This window comes from Sander lucioperca, chromosome 10 (assembly GCF_008315115.2).
Source record: "Sander lucioperca isolate FBNREF2018 chromosome 10, SLUC_FBN_1.2, whole genome shotgun sequence".
Lineage (NCBI taxonomy): Eukaryota > Metazoa > Chordata > Actinopteri > Perciformes > Percidae > Sander > Sander lucioperca.
The window spans coordinates 37,831,354-37,847,379 of record NC_050182.1 but is presented as its reverse complement, the minus strand read 5'-3'; the positions used below and the strand labels follow the sequence as shown (position 1 = coordinate 37,847,379).

The following is a 16,026-nucleotide window of genomic DNA, read 5'->3' as shown; positions in this document are numbered from 1 at the left end:
TCTCAATGATCCTAAGAAAGGTGAGAAATCAGCCCAGAACTACACGGGAGGAGCTGGTCAATGACCTGAAAAGAGCTGGGACCACCGTTTCCAAGGTTACTGTTGGTAATACACTAAGACGTCATGGTTTGGCACAGAAGGTTCCCCTGCTTAAACCAGCACATGTCAAGGCCCGTCTTAAGTTTGCCAATGACCATTTGGATGATCCAGAGGAGTCATGGGAGAAAGTCATGTGGTCAGATGAGACCAAAATAGAACTTTTTGGTCATAATTCCACTAACCGTGTTTGGAGGAAGAAGAATGATGAGTACCATCCCAAGAACACCATCCCTACTGTGAAGCATGGGGGTGCTATCATCTTTAGGGGTACATCATGCTTTGGGGGTGTTTTTCTGCACATGTGACAGGGCGACTGCACTGTATTAAGGAGAGGATGACCGGGGCCATGTATTGCCAGATTTTGGGGAACAACCTCCTTCCCTCAGTTAGAGCATTGAAGATGGGTCGAGGCTGGGTCTTCCAACATGACAATGACCCGAAGCACACAGCCAGGATAACCAAGGAGTGGCTCTGTAAGAAGCATATCAAGGTTCTGGCGTGGCCTAGCCAGTCTCCAGACCTGAACCCAATAGAGAATCTTTGGAGGGAGCTCAAACTCTGTGTTTCTCAGCGACAGCCCAGAAACCTGACTGATCTAGAGAAGATCTGTGTGGAGGAGTGGGCCAAAATCCCTCCTGCAGTGTGTGCAAACCTGGTGAAAAACTACAGGAAACGTTTGACCTCTGTAATTGCGAACAAAGGCTACTGTACCAAATATTAACATTGATTTTCTCAGGTGTTCAAATACTTATTTGCAGCTGTAAGATACACATAAATAGTTAAAAAATCATACATTGTGATTTCTGGATTTTTTTTTTTTTTGATTATGTCTCTCACAGTGGACATGCACCTACGATGACAATTTCAGACCCCTCCATGATTTCTAAGTGGGAGAACTTGCAAAATAGCAGCATGTTCAAATACTTATTTTCCTCACTGCATCTGTATCAGCGTTTTATTTGCCTGATAACCGATAAAGTTATTAATTAAAAAGTGTTCTACTTTGGCTCGGCTACAGCTCTGTATCTGTCCCTCTGCTTCGGTTTCACTCACCACAGTCTGACTTAATGTCCCGCCCACAACACTATCTGACTATCTTTTATTGGGTATTATGTTGAAAGTTTCTCAGTTACTAAATAATTGCTTAAAGCATTTAAAAAAAGTTTTGTGTTGGAATTTGTAACATTCCAAAATCTACTTTTTGACTAATTTTCACTGTAAATGCATATCTGTTCCAAATATCGCTTTCATTAACTACTAATAATCCGTATTGGCCTTTTAAAAGCCAGTATCAGTCGATCCCTAGAAGAAAGTCTTATACTGAGCTGAATGTCCTGTTTAACAGGTTGTGGCTATTGCACATAGTTCTTTTTTTTTTTTTTTTTTTTACATTATAGTATTTTGCTGTCAGGTGTCTTTATCTCCATGGGACGTCTATTTAAAGAAGTAAAATGATTGAGTCCCTTTGACCATCCTAACATTTCCTTCAGATGGGAGCCGAAAAGCCAGTGGCGAAGTGACAAAGCCCACCTATGGGTGCCAGGTGACCATCCAGTCAGAGCAGGAGAAACAGATGATGAAGTTGTACCGCAGGGAGGAGAAGAGAGAGAGGAAGAGAGGCAAAGGAATAGATGACAGCGACTCCTCAGATGCTGCCTTGACCTTTGACCCCAGAGAGATGAGAATCCAGAGGTATATCATCTTCTCTTCATCCTTTTCTTCCTCATTTTTCTTTGTTCTATGTCTGTCCGTCTCCACCTGTCCTCTCAGGTACCCAAACTGACAAGCTTCTGCATTTTTCACGGCAACTTAGCTTGAGCTTTACAAAAACAAAATAAGCACAGAGGCACTACAGCACTGCACACTGAGGACTTTTCTGAAAGTTTAATTTCAGAGGATGAAAAAAAGAGCAGCGATCTGTTTAATTAAAAACTTAGCATGACCAAATCCAGCCCAGTGTGAAGGAAAGGTTTAGCTGAGGGGTAAGCCACTTTAGGAAGGAACATAATGCCTCACATCTGTGCCTCTCCATTTGAATCATCAACTGCATTATTAATTCTTAAGCTAAAATATGAATGGACATGAGGGTTCACGTATGGAACCAAGTGGTTGCAGATGTGACATTGCCATGTATTTGTTTCTTCCTTTCCTTTGACAGAAGACTCTTGAATTGACTTCTATCAAGCACCTTTTATTTCCAGTCTAAAGATACTTTCTTTTCTGGGTTTTTTTTCATCTTCCATATGTCTTGTGTTTGCTTGCACAGGGAGCAGGCCCTGCTGACTGCACGACGTGAACCTGTACTGAGCAGAGAAAGAGTGTATGAACGTATTCGATATCCAAATGTCTATGACAGCTACGCAGAGGCCACAAAGATGCCTGCGTTTGTTGGAGGAGCCAAGGTGAGGCTTGAATAACTGATAGTTCTGAGTAAAGTGTCTGCCTTTTCTGTCTGCTTGTTGTGTAATGCATGTTTAGCCTTGGCTATTTAACACAGTTGAACTGTTTGTAAAAGAGCAAGTCTCAAGAGCAAGAGCTCTAGTACAGGTGTGAATGCACCCAGGATGCTTTAGCTGTGTTCGAAACCGTTCCCTATCACGGAAACAGTGCACTATATAGTGTGTTTGCCATTTTGTAGTGGCGATCGAATTCTCAGCGGTTAATTCTATCCACTATAAAATACTCACAATGCTCAGCTAATACATATGAGTGTACCCTACATTTTACTCCTGTATACCACAATGCAACGCGGTTCTTTTTTTCCCAGATTATTTTTATTTTATTTATTTATTCAACCTTTATTTATTCAGGGGAGGTTCACTGAGAGGCAGCCTCTCTTTTGCAGGAACGCCCTGATCACATTCACACAGTTGCACACATTCATACCTGGAAGCTGCCCAGCACAACCACAGTCTGATCTGCTGGCCACTGAGCAACTCCACTGGAGCGGTTGGGGTTAAGGGCCTTGCTCAAGGGCACCTCAGTGGTATTGATGAGGGAGGGACAAGCGCTGCTCTTTCACTTTCCCACCCAGATTTTATCCTGTTGGTCTGGGGATTGAACTGACGACCTCTCAGTCTCAAGCTCTCTTCTCTAACCGCTAGGCCACCACTGCCCAAATTAGAAGAAGAAGCAGAAGCATCCGCGAAAACTGAAAAGGAAAAATAGAGCGCGCTTTCATTTCTGAACAGTGGAAATATATCATGCAACATACTGTATATACAACCTTCTACTATTCTCCTGAGTGCTCGGTTTGTTTCAGGAACGTATTGGAAGTATTTTTGTTTAGGTTTGTTTACATGATGCTGGACGGCGCACGCCTACGTCACACACATCTACTGACGCACAGAGTGTCAGGAATCTCTACGTTGATTTTTTTGGTGATTGTTGCGGGCAAAAATCCTTGATTATGCGGCACGTTTTCTTAAAAAATGCGATGGAATATGCCGGATATTTATGCAATTTTATGCGACGAAATTGCGGGAACTTGCAAAAATTGCGGTTTCATCATCGCGGGGTTTGCAGCTTTTTGATGATGTTCACATTGCGTAATTACGTCACTTCATAATGTTCCCATGACAACAGGGGAAAATGGCTGCTCTTGTGTGAAGTAAACGCAACATTTTTCAACTTTGTGCTAAGATATATGTGACTTTTTTGCAACGAAAATGCGGGGATTATGAAATCATGCAAGCCCCGCATATTTTGCGCGGAAATTGGCAATTTATGCGGCGAAAGTGCGGCGTATTTAAAAAAAATGCGGACCCCGCATAAATATGCTGACTTTGGCTGATTATGCATTGAATTATGCGATCGCATAATCACTTTTTTCTGGAGGGACTGTATATAGGGAATAGTGAGTAAGTGAATGAGGAAACAGTTTCGAACACAGCTCTTGACATCCAATGACTCAGGCCACATCCGGCCCCATTCTTAAAGCATTGTGGACGCGTTTGTGTCCTGTGCCACGTTAAGGACTGCTTACTCAACTGTAAGTAGAACTACAAACTCATTTAAAGTATTTCTCACGTCACAGAAACCACTGAGAGTGAATTGTGTGTTTTGGATGTTATTATCATACTATTGGTGATGTGTCTGTTTTTCTTTTGTTCCTGTGCTGCCTGCCTGTGCCCAGCGGTTGCCTGGAATTATATAACCACACACAATAACCTTATTTTTAGTTTCACGAAACATCCCCGAATTCACCAATATGTAAGATATTACTACAGACGTTCCTGCTCTTACGTTGCAACGACCTTTTGCCACAGCACTTTCAGTCGGTGTGCCTGATTGGTCAAAGCAGCGCTTGGAAAATGTTTTTTTATTTCCTATAAATTCTTCACAATACAAGTCCCCCCAGTTATTTTGTTATTTAAAGGCTTTTATTATGAAGCGGCAAAATCAGGAAATGTTCTGTTCTGCTGACTTCATCAGCAGTAACTTAACACGACTCTTATAAGCGAACGTCAGTAGACATCCGTATTTTGGCACACAGACGGACTGTGGGCAGCACTTTTTCCATTTGTCATTGCACGTTTTCTAACGTATGATTATGTAAGAGTAACAACTGACATTTATACACACACTCACACACAACCAGCCTGTATGCAAACAGAAATGATGTATGATGATTGCATATCGAGCAGGGAGGTGAGATCTGATCATAAGTGGTCACTCAGGACGCATTTGGAGACACGTTTTACTGCCAAGTGTTAACACACGTACTTAGAGCTGTCCACTGGTGATCGGATCACTCAGATCTGATTTTAATACCACGTCAAAACAGTCCCTTTGAGGCCATTTGAGAACTGTGTTTTCCTCATTTTTGAGTGTGTTTGTGTGTGTGACATTCAGATGATGCTACCCGAGGGAATCCGCAGAGAGAACACTAAGATGTATGAAGAGGTGGAGATCCCACCCAACGACCCCATGTCTATCGGTTTTGAAGAGAAGCCCGTCTACATCTCTGAACTAGATGAGGTAGGAGCCACTGTGTAGTTGTGTTAGTTAGCTTTTGTGTGTGTTTGTACACTGTTTGGGTGTGTGTGTGTGTGTGTGTGTGTGTGTGTGTGTGTGTGTGTGTGTGTGTACGCTAGGGTTTGACTACTGTGGTTATAAAGGCTGACGTTTTGAAGTGACATTTCTGAGGTCAGGATGCGATAGTCAAAACAAAACATGTCCATATTGACTCTGACGAACTATGTTTAGCAAATGTTGTATTATTACTGCTGTGGCAATCTATGGTGCTGAAAAATGATGCCATTGTGGAAGGTGCCAAAAACTGCAGTTCATCGAGTGGCCACTTGAGGCTGTCTCCAAAAAGGAGTCAATCCCCATAGACCCCCATGTTAAAATGCCCAACTTTACCTCAGAATTAAACATGTTTACACCCTGGAACAAAAAACGGTTTTGGTCTGAATAGTTAAGTTCGCCCTTCATGACATCTGTACGGTGGTGAATTTCTTTTATAACTCACCTGTTGTAAATTATGTTAAGGCTTAACGTTCTGCATAATTAAGGGCGTTTCTTGGGCTGTCTAGGGTTCAAAGTTGCCAGTGGGCAAAATACCTCAGTCCCCAAGCAAGATGATCTGTCTTTGACACTTGCAGGACTGTCTGTTCAAAATAAATGAAAAGAAACATATCCTTATGTATTAGTTTTTTTCCCCCGCTGTACTGAACTCACAACAAACCATAACTCCTAAACCGGGGTATGAACCAAACCGTGGCCTAATGTGTACCCTTACACCGCTACCTTCTGTGTCATGTTTTCATTGCTAACGAGGCTACCTAAAAAGTTTTTAACAAAGTCGAGAAGCTCACTATTTACTTAAACGGGTGCTGGAGGTGTTAATGTAAATCACATGATTTTGGGAGGTGTTGATGTGGAAACCTTTTTGTCTGTATTCTTTGGATGTAGTGTCTCAACTCAAACCTATTTCAGTTAGTTATATAAAACTTGTATTACTTACACATGTTGAAAGCTGAACCCAATGTAATTAATAAAGGATTTCATAAGCAGACACTAGGCTTTAGATTTGATACAAAACAATGGGACCCCATTCCCAGGAATGGATTAATTATCAACAAATCAGCATTTTGAAGTACATCTGTGTGAACAACTAGACTTGCCTAAATGTCCGTTTTGCTGATATGGCCCCTGTTATCCTCCATCCCAGTGAACAGGAGAGGACTGTGGCTGTAATGGCCAGTGAGTGATGTTCCTTCTTAACAGAAGTGCTGTAGCTCCCAGCCGGCTGTCAGCCGACACAATGACCCGTCAGTCTGACTGACACCTTGACTGACAAACCCACACTAATATTGGTACATACATTCCCCCCGTAGCCTCCGGCAGCCTTTACACAGCCACAGCCGTATTAGGGGGCAGCAGACTGGAAAAGCAGGAGTTCAGTCTGCTCCAGCCTTTGGGGAAGAGGTATGGCAGGAGGACGCAAGATACTCCACACACATCATTGTCTCTGAAAAGCTCTGCTCCCATCCTGTCTGCTGAGGAGGACTTTGTAATCCATCATTACTGCATCACTAGTGAAGATATAGCAGTGCAAAAGGTCACCCCTTCTCTCAATCTGACCTTTTGTTGATGAAGGCCCTAAAGTACAATATCCGTAAACCTCAGAAGCATTTTGTCACACTACAGGAGACTAGTGTAACTGCTCACCTCTCTTAACCTTCCTGTCACTCATCCTAATGGACATCATAATAAACAAGAACTTAGCTTTTGTGTGTGTGTGTGTGTGTGTGTGTGTGTGTGTGTGTGTGTGTGTGTCTAATTGACTGTGTAATTGACTGTGAATGGATGTGTGTGCTTGTGGCATGACAAACTGATAAAGTAATGGTTTAATCACATTTACACTGTTGCTCTTGATGTTTTCACAGTCTCTGATACTGGCTCAGGTGTGTGTGTGTGTGTGTGTGTGTGTGTGTGTGTTTGCTTGCACTGAGTGCTGAGGTCTCTTCAATGCCTGTCAATTTCAATCCTCATCAGGGGGGATCTTAAAGGATTTGACCATTAATCCTTCCATTAGGCACAGGGATGTGTCCACACGGACAAGCGTGTTGTACAGTCAGATAGCATTTTGTATATATAAAAACGTGTTTATGTCCATGGGTTCCTTTCTTTTTGTTAAGATCTTTGTTTCTACTTACTAGTGCTTACAGCTTTTGGCAGGTACAGTAAAAGCTGTTGTAAAAGAAAATGCACTGTGACGTTGAGCTTCAAGGAGATCACTCATATCAGACTTGTTTGGAACAGGGTTAGCTTTTTTTGTAATGTAAGTGAACATGTTTGTCTTGAAGGTGTACTCATCCAGGGCTTCAATGATGTTGTACTTGAAAGTCAAAGAAACCACGGGCCAAAATTGCCAACGCATGCATTGAACAAGTTCTAAATGTGTACATTGGAACTGTCTTTACAAGCAAGGTTTTGTAGGCAAAATTTGTATTTGTCAAACATACACACACACACAACTTCATGCAATGAATGGTGATAAATCTGTGGTACTGTTGTACTTCCAACAGCTTGTGCATACGGGCTAATTTACTGTGCATACAGAAATGCCTCCAAAATGCCAAATATGGTCAACTATACCCCAAGTTTTATGGCGTTTTTCCATTAAATGGTACCTGCTCGACTTGCCTCGACTCTACTCGCCTTTTTTGGTTTTCCATTATGAAAAAAAGTCCCTGGTACCTGCCAACAGGTACTTTTTTTAGTATCACCTCAGTCCAGGTTCCAAGCGAGCTGAGGCCATAACAAAAGGTGACGTGAAAACTTGCAGACTACTGATTGGTCAGAGAGAATTGTCACTAATCGCTGCGTCGTCATTGCTAGCGACAGACCTGTCCTGAACAAACCATAATTTTTTAATAGTTTAGCCAGCGGTGTTTTTTTTTTTGCTGCCTCCAACTTCTTTTGAAACAAAATGTGTCTTCTGGCTGTGGCAACAGCCACATGCCGAGAATCAAAACCAACACACCTTCGACGTTCTGTGTGTGTGTGTGTCGCGTTAGGTCACGGCAGTTTCCTGCGGTGTTGCTATGACGACCAGCCACGCTCGCCTCACGCATGAGGCGGTACTAAATCTGCAATGGAAAAAGGAGGACGGGGCAACGTGGTCGAGCCGAGTAGAGCTGATAATAGCAGTGGGTAAGCGCCATTAGTTACTTGTTGTGGATAAATGTAGCAAACCAGAAAGATTAAGATGAAACACATCACAGACAATGACTTTAGCATCATTGGAGCATCAGGGCAACATACTTAGCTATATCTAGTTTGCTGAACAATAAAATGAATAATAATATATTATAATAATTACATAAATAAATAAATAAAGTCAGTCTGATGACAGGTGGTTGACAGTTGATTCAATATATGTTATGGTAAAATAAGGAACTGCAGAACACATAATAAACATTGGGCACAGTACTACTTCTATGCAATTCATGGATTATGGTTTTGTTTGTATTTTTTTATTTTTAGTTGTTGCACCTAACTTTACAGTTTCAACATAAGAGAAAATACACAATAATTAAATTAAGTAAAGGTAATTGTAGCAAAATGTAACAGTTAATTATTAATGCAGTCATTATCTGGATGTCTTATATGGATCCAAATGTGCTCATTAAAGCAGTACCAAAGAAATCAGGCAAGGCGAGGCAATAATGGCATAATTGATTACCAGGTTTCCGAAATAAAAACCAAAATGCAGACCCAGAGTAAGCATCTTTTTTAGTGCTGTCAAACGATTAAAATATTTAATCGCGATTAATCGCATTAATGTCATCGTTAACTCGCAATTAATCGCACATTTTTCTCTATTCTTAATGTCCCTTGATTTCTTTTTGTCCCATTATTTTTTACTCATTTTAATGCTCTTATCAATATGATACAACGATACTTTTAAAACAGTGCCTGAAGATTTATGGATGGCAAAAGGGTATTTTACAATAACTTTGAATGCACTACGAGGCAGGCGAGGCTGAGTCTGTGTTTTTCAGACAACAACAGCTACAGTCTGGTGTTAGAATCCTCTCCAGTGAAATACAGTTACACTTTACACCGTTTAGCTGTCAGCATTTTAACTGTGTTTACTCCAGCTGCTAGCTAACGGAAGTTAACGTTAGCTACTGCTAAGTGTAGTGTTGACTAGCGTCCCGTGCGGCGATGTTTCAGTTCCCGCTAACGTCCGTTTTTGGAGCATCAGACCTACCTAAATAAGGCAGTAGGCCGGTAGATAAGTCGTTAAGGCACCGGTACTGACTATTTGTGGACAACAGGGTGGGGCGCTAAGCTAAACGCTAAAGAGGAAAAGTTGGCAATTTTCAACCAGCTGAAGCAAGTCATTCGGCAGAGCTTTGATAAAGTGAGAACACACAGTAATTGGGTCAAACTTTAAGACGGAAACATGGATAGCACCTCAAAACAAGTTTATGGCTATTTTAATGTGCACAGGGCCATGGATACACGTTGCTAAGCCTCTTTAATGATTGACAGGTCGACGTGTATATAACATTCCATGCTTTATTATTAATTTTAAAATAGTGGGAACATGATTTACAAAATGAACATCATGCTAGCGGTTTAGAAGCCATAAACTCATTGTGAAAATGTTTACTAAGGTAATAAATCAAGTGAGAAGTAGGGTCATTTTCTCATAGCCCTCTATGCCCCCTGCTGGCAATGAGTTAGAATGCAGGTTAAGGCACTTTCGCATTGGCTTGACCTGGAAGCTTTGTCTATTATTTTAACAGTCTATGGTCCTAATACACATCTAGCAGGTCCTCATCACGACCCTGCTGTCAGAATGTGTGGACCTGCATTTAGAGCAAGTGCCCCCCCATAACACAAACACACATGCTACATCTTTGAAATTAATTATGGATCTTATAATTTAATGGTCGCTTGGCCTAAGTACGTTAGGGAAGCATTGTAAGTAGCTTGTACTGTAAGTAGTGTTTCATAAATATGCCATTGTTTTGTTAGAGAAAGTATAGAAGTTGAAGTTGAGTTTTCATATTGTTATTTTTAAAAGTGCACTAAAATGCTTAAACAGAAAACTGGTTAAATCCTTTCCCTGTTTATGGTAGTTGGCTACCAATAAAATATTGCATTGTTATTGCCACCGCCACCACCACCTGGTAATGGGCTACGTTATATGTGTAGCCCCTGTTGACACACTTGGTGCCAATAGGTTTAGCGCCATTGTTACCTTCACTCTCATTTCATTACCCCAGTGTTTGTGAATGTATTGTTGCTTATGTACTATGTTGCTCCACAGTCATTAGTGGTCTGTTGGTAAAATGCTCCTTTTCAATCTTTATACTGTTTTGATATCCAATCTGGGGAGCCACAATTCAAAAGCTTCTCCAAGATGTTTACAATATTTGTCTTGGTCACTGATATTTGTGATCTGCTGTGTGAAGTAAGGGTTCTTCTAACCCAAAGCTTGTTTTGTTGTGGGTGGTGGGGGAAAAAAAAACCCATCCAATACAGATGATTGTATGAGGTTGGGTTTCCCTTATTCTTCATGTTCTGAGTTTCTGGATGCTTTGATATATCCTACACAGTCTTAAGAAAGCTAGGTTATTTGTTCCATCACCTGTGTGAAGGTAAAGGCTTCCGTCTTGATCTAGACTCAGGTGCTCATGCCTGAACAATGGCTATATTCTGTTAGCTAGAGTATGTTTAAGGATCCTCTACCTCCTCCATGTATGCAAATGTCAGGCAAAGTAAGAGACACAACGTTGAAAAAAAAGCTTGTACTTAAAGTAGGACGTGTTCCAATACAGTTCAAGCAGAGTAGGGGTCAATGCACCACATCCAACATTCCTAGATATTCACCATTAAAGCTACAGACCAGAGAAACTCAAAGCAGAACAGAAAGGAGCTGTAAAATGGTACCATATTGACCTTACAGCAATTACATGTCTTCCTCCTCATATATATCCATCCATATCCATTGTATTGGGTCTGCACATTTAGTACAATGGTATTTTTACTCTTTGTAAGAATGAGAAAGAGGAGTGTTGGCAATCCAGGATCACAGGACAGTTGAAGAATCTAAATAATCTTTGAGGTACAGATATAGATACATCGGTTTCCTTTGGGTATTGCTTGGTTTTCCATTATTTGGGATCATTTATGATGGATTAAACACCTGTCTCCAGGGATCTCATTTACTCAAAAAAGAAACAAAACTATTAATGTATATCACATCAAGCTTTTTGATTGATTCTGATAGATATCAGTTGACTGTTTTTTTGTTGTCTGTCAGAAATTCAGCCATTACTGAATTCCTGTACTATTGTTTCCTGCAACAACTTAAACTTAAACAATCTAAATAGGAGATTAAGTAAATTCTCTGAGGATCCATCTCTGTCTTCTTTCACTTTCTAAAAGGCTTATCGCTTTTTTTTTGTTCTCGCTAGCTCACTAGCAGTTTTCCCTTCATCTTTAAAGTCCCTGTGTAACTGATATAGATTGATATGGAACCTCTTCTGCTGAGCGATGTGAATTAGCCTCAGTCAAGCAGCGGCTCTATTCATTAACTTAAGCCTGGGCAACTCTGGAACAAAGTGCCTCACTCCTCTAAAGCGACAGCACACAATGCCTAATAAGTCTTTACGTGCTATTAGGAAGGCTTTGAAATGCAGGCTGAAAAGTCTGATGCTCCCCCCCTCCTCTTTCCGTTTACACTGAGTGCCGATTGTCATTTATTGAATGCTCTAATAGGAAACGGCTGTGCTAGCCTCTGTACGCCTTTTAATAGCTCTCTGAAACATTAAAAGTGGGGAATTTATTAGGGTGCTTTTTAACTAATGAATCAGGGTCTAGGCGTCCCACGCTTGCCACAGTGGTAAAAGCCTTCCTAATTTATCCGAATAAATATGTTACTCAGTGTGTTGTGAGTGAGAGGAAGTGCCACACTTTAGTAGTACTGATGGACCGAACAGGCACGGAAACAAACACTACTACTACTACTAGACACTGGAACTCAAATGTAGACAGAAGCCTTGACAGCACACACAATTGAACTACTAATTGATAGGAATCAACTCAAGTTGCTAACACATTCTGAGAAAGACATTCCTATAGGGACACAGTCTGTAGAGGGAGAAGGATTAAAGGATGCAGAAAGCTTCTCTCTTTAGCTGCTACAGGAGAGCCATAGTGGGCGTGGGTGGGTTGAAAGGCATAGAAAATAAATGACTCTTAGTTCCCTCCCAATTTGTACTGTATGTCTTCTGGCTGCTTGACACCTAAGACTTCCTTATTGCATGATTTTCTTTCTGTTGTCGTGAGAAAAGTGTTGAGTGTCCCTGAAAGTACGGATCTACTGGAATGAATTGGTAAACAAAAATTGCATTTGTGTTAGAGAAGAGAAACAACAGAATAGAGAGGCATGACTCTGCTGTTGTACTAATGGAATTAGTGGTGAGTACAGTATCCTGAATTTTTCAAGACAACATTAAGGAAGTGTTGACTTTGCATTGACAGCAAACCAGATCAATGGGAAATTAAAATGGTAGCAGGTCGGAAAACAGGGAGGCTTCCTCCTAAAATATGATCAAACACAATAGAACTGATTGCAGTTTGTGAGTGAGAACAAGTCTAGTCAATTTCATTTATATAGCCCAATATCATAAATTTGCCTCAAGGGGTTTTACAATCTGTACAGCATACCACACCATCTGTTCTTAGACCCTTGCTTAGCATTAGGAAAAACTAACCCAAAAAACCCTTAAAGGGTGAGAAAAATTGAAGAAATCTTAGGAAGAACAATCGAGCAGGGATCCCTCTCCCTTTGCTGTCAGGTAGGTGTTATGGTTATTTACATTAACAGTCACCAGAATGCAGGAAATGAAATTAAAACTATGGCCCCTTTGTGGCAACTGCCTCTGCTTTGAGCCCCTGGCCAGCTTTTTATGTGAAACATTGTCCAGGAAGTGTTTTGTGTTTAATTGATATTAGAGATGCACCGATAGACCGGCCGGTGACCGGAATTGGCCGGTTTTCACGTGCTCGGCCATGACAGGCGACCGGCAGGTCAGTCTGACATATGCCGATTTCATGCCGGTCAATGCTACAATTAACTGACAACATAAGTTACACCAGTTACAGTTCTCAAGGACACACGCACACACACACACACACACACACACACACACACACACACACACACACACACACACAGACAGATGCGACAGCACAGTCTCTTTTTCCTTTCTCTCAACTTTTCTGCCGCGTGTCGCGCTTACCCGCTCGCGGTGTGAAGCGTGTGTCTGCGCTATTCTTGAACATGTAGGAACCTCGTGAATTAACCTGCAACATGTCAGCTGTTTGAAAATTCTTCAGCGTGTCTGCAGAAGATAACAAGTTTGCAATATGCAACACCTGCAAGGAAAAAGTAGGGCGTGGAGGGACGGCATCAAAAACCAAAATCACATTTTTTTTTTTTTGTTTTGTTGGAACATTGCACTTTAGAGATGTTGAATTTCCCACACCAGGAGTAATTTATATAGTTGTATTTTATAGTGATCCATTATCTGTTCAAAAAATGTTCTATGTTCTGTGCAAAATGTTCTATTAAAGAAAAGATAGAAAATAAATATTTGTGTGTGCTGTAAAGTGGTTAGAAAAAATGAAATCGGAATCGGCTAAAATCCGTATCGGCTGGCCTAACTCAAAGACAATCGGAAATCGGAATCGGTCTAGAAAGTTGTAATCGGTGCATCTCTAATTGATATATAATCCTGTGTCAAATAAAGGCCTGGTTCTGCTGTTGAGCTAAATAAACAGCAGCTGTTTTTTTTCTCACACAAAAATCCATCTCGTCAGGCTTCAAGTAATGCGTTTGTGTCTGAACTACCTGCTTGCCAGACCAATCGGCATCCGGTGAGGAGTCACTGGCAGCTACGGCCGTGTTTTAGGTTGTGTGTGTGACGGCCGTGACCGTTTGTTGAAAACATCGATGACAGACGTGATAGACGGATGATTCATTCAATCACCTTCCAGGTATTTTTTTTTTTTAAAGCTTTTCAGATGGTTCTGTGTAACGCCTGCCACATTAGGTTAAAATAAAGGCTACTGTTGAGAATGTATGGTAATGGATTCAATGGATTGAGGTGATTTTTTTTTTGAATGCTTGGAAAATAATCATTTTGAGCATTACGCCCACCCGTCTCGCCTCCTTTACATCTATCTTATCTATGACTCAAATTGTAAGATTGATGTCTGAATGCCGACCTTACACCAAAAGACTTTTCAAGCAGTTCCATTGTCGCAGGCTATTTTCTAATATCGGAATGAAATCTTGAGAGTCTTGCTAGAGTTGGGGCACGCTCCCGTCGTCTCAATCGTTTGGTGTAAGGTGGTCAGAAATCTCAGTCTGAGTCAGTCTTTGTCCCATCTGGACATTCCGACAAAATTAAACGTGTTTGATATTATCGTAAGTTTTAAGTCTTCAGTCTCGTGAAGTTAAATCATGTGAACATTGCCAACAACCAATGGGTGCTCTCCCTCCAGCACCAAACAGGAAGCAACAACAGCTAGAGCCAGTGTTGTTTATGGTTGCTATGGCGCCACGCTAAGCTAAACGCTAAAGAGGGAAAGTTGCTAATTTTCAATCCTTCTGAAGCAAGTCATCCAACGGGAGTTTTACCGGTGGGTAAACGCAGACATCCGGGTACTGGAGACATTCATCTGCATGTACGGCAGAACAGAAAATCAGCAAACTTTCCCTTAAGTTGCCAGCTAACGGTAGTGGTAGCTAGCTAGCTTGGTTACATTTTTCAAAATGAATCTTGTTGTAGTCTTGCAATGTGTGACCCTGCAAGATCTCCAGTCTTTACATATTATGACAGTGTTTAGCGTTAGATGTGAGATGATTGCCTTTAGATGTGGGATGGTGTCCGACTTTAGTCTTTTCAAAGTCTCTTCAAAGTCTTCTAGTGTATGGTAGGCATAAATGTGGAAAAGATGCAGTTACGGCTTTCGATTGATGGTCTACGTTCTACTACTTTTCGTCTCAGCTGACGGTCACAGGTGAGCAGGCCTGGTTCTGTCATTCCAGTATGTGCCGCCATCCCAATCCTCTCTCAACATCCTTTGATTCACCGGGCTGTCGGCAGCTTGCCCTCTCCTTTCCTGTGCAGGAAGCAGCCAGTGTATAAGCACAGGCCTGCAAAGATGAGGCAGAACTGAACAGCCCTCCATCCATAATTAATCCACCTTAATTGGATTTCCTAATCCAGTTTTGATGTGGTTCCCCCACAGCACACAACTGTGGCTCTGTGTTTGCTCAGACTTGCTAAGCAGAAGCTGGTCTTCAAGTCTTCTTTGAAGGATTCAAGGGTTCAAGACTTTTATAATCTTCCCTGATGGAGAGGCAAAACACTTAACATCACCTATTCTACCTATTCAGCCACTGGAAAAAATGTGTGCATTCTGCTTCTTTCAGTCTATAATTATAGTAGACATTATGTTTTACTTCATTTGTACATCTTGGTGCCTAATCTTAATTCATTTTTTGTATGTAGTCTCATTTTAGTTGTATTGTTAGTTTAAGTCCAAGCAAAAGAAAGACACTAAATGATATCAATAATATTATCTTATATTAAATTAATTAGAATATGGGGCGCCCTGGTAGCTCACCTTGTAGTGTGCACCCCATGTACCAAGGCTCAGTCCTAACCGCAGCGGCCCAGGGTTTGATTCCCTAACAGACAGATAACAAATGTGCGAATAACTGGCTTAATACTGGACCAATGTCAAAGATTGTTGTTCCCATCAGTCATTAGACACAAAACATAGGAAAATAGGGTCCAGGTTGAAAAAACGGTAGTTACCCTTCAACACTAGAACTGCCATAGCCCACGCCATTGAACGTTGTGATTAAAAAACTTTATT

The 16,026-nt window shown here is 41.2% G+C and overlaps 1 protein-coding gene across 3 annotated transcripts in view; it reads left to right on the top strand.

Annotated features, from left to right (window-relative positions):
* Positions 1 to 16,026, top strand: part of ascc3 (activating signal cointegrator 1 complex subunit 3) — a 208,505-nt gene that overhangs the window by 50,117 nt on the left and 142,362 nt on the right. For all 3 annotated transcript variants that reach the window (XM_031278220.2, XM_031278219.2, XM_031278221.2), the window contains exons 6-8: positions 1,590 to 1,791; positions 2,366 to 2,501; positions 4,954 to 5,079. In XM_031278220.2, coding sequence (XP_031134080.1) covers positions 1,590 to 1,791; positions 2,366 to 2,501; positions 4,954 to 5,079 — 464 coding nt within the window. The remainder of the gene's footprint in view (positions 1 to 1,589; positions 1,792 to 2,365; positions 2,502 to 4,953; positions 5,080 to 16,026) is intronic.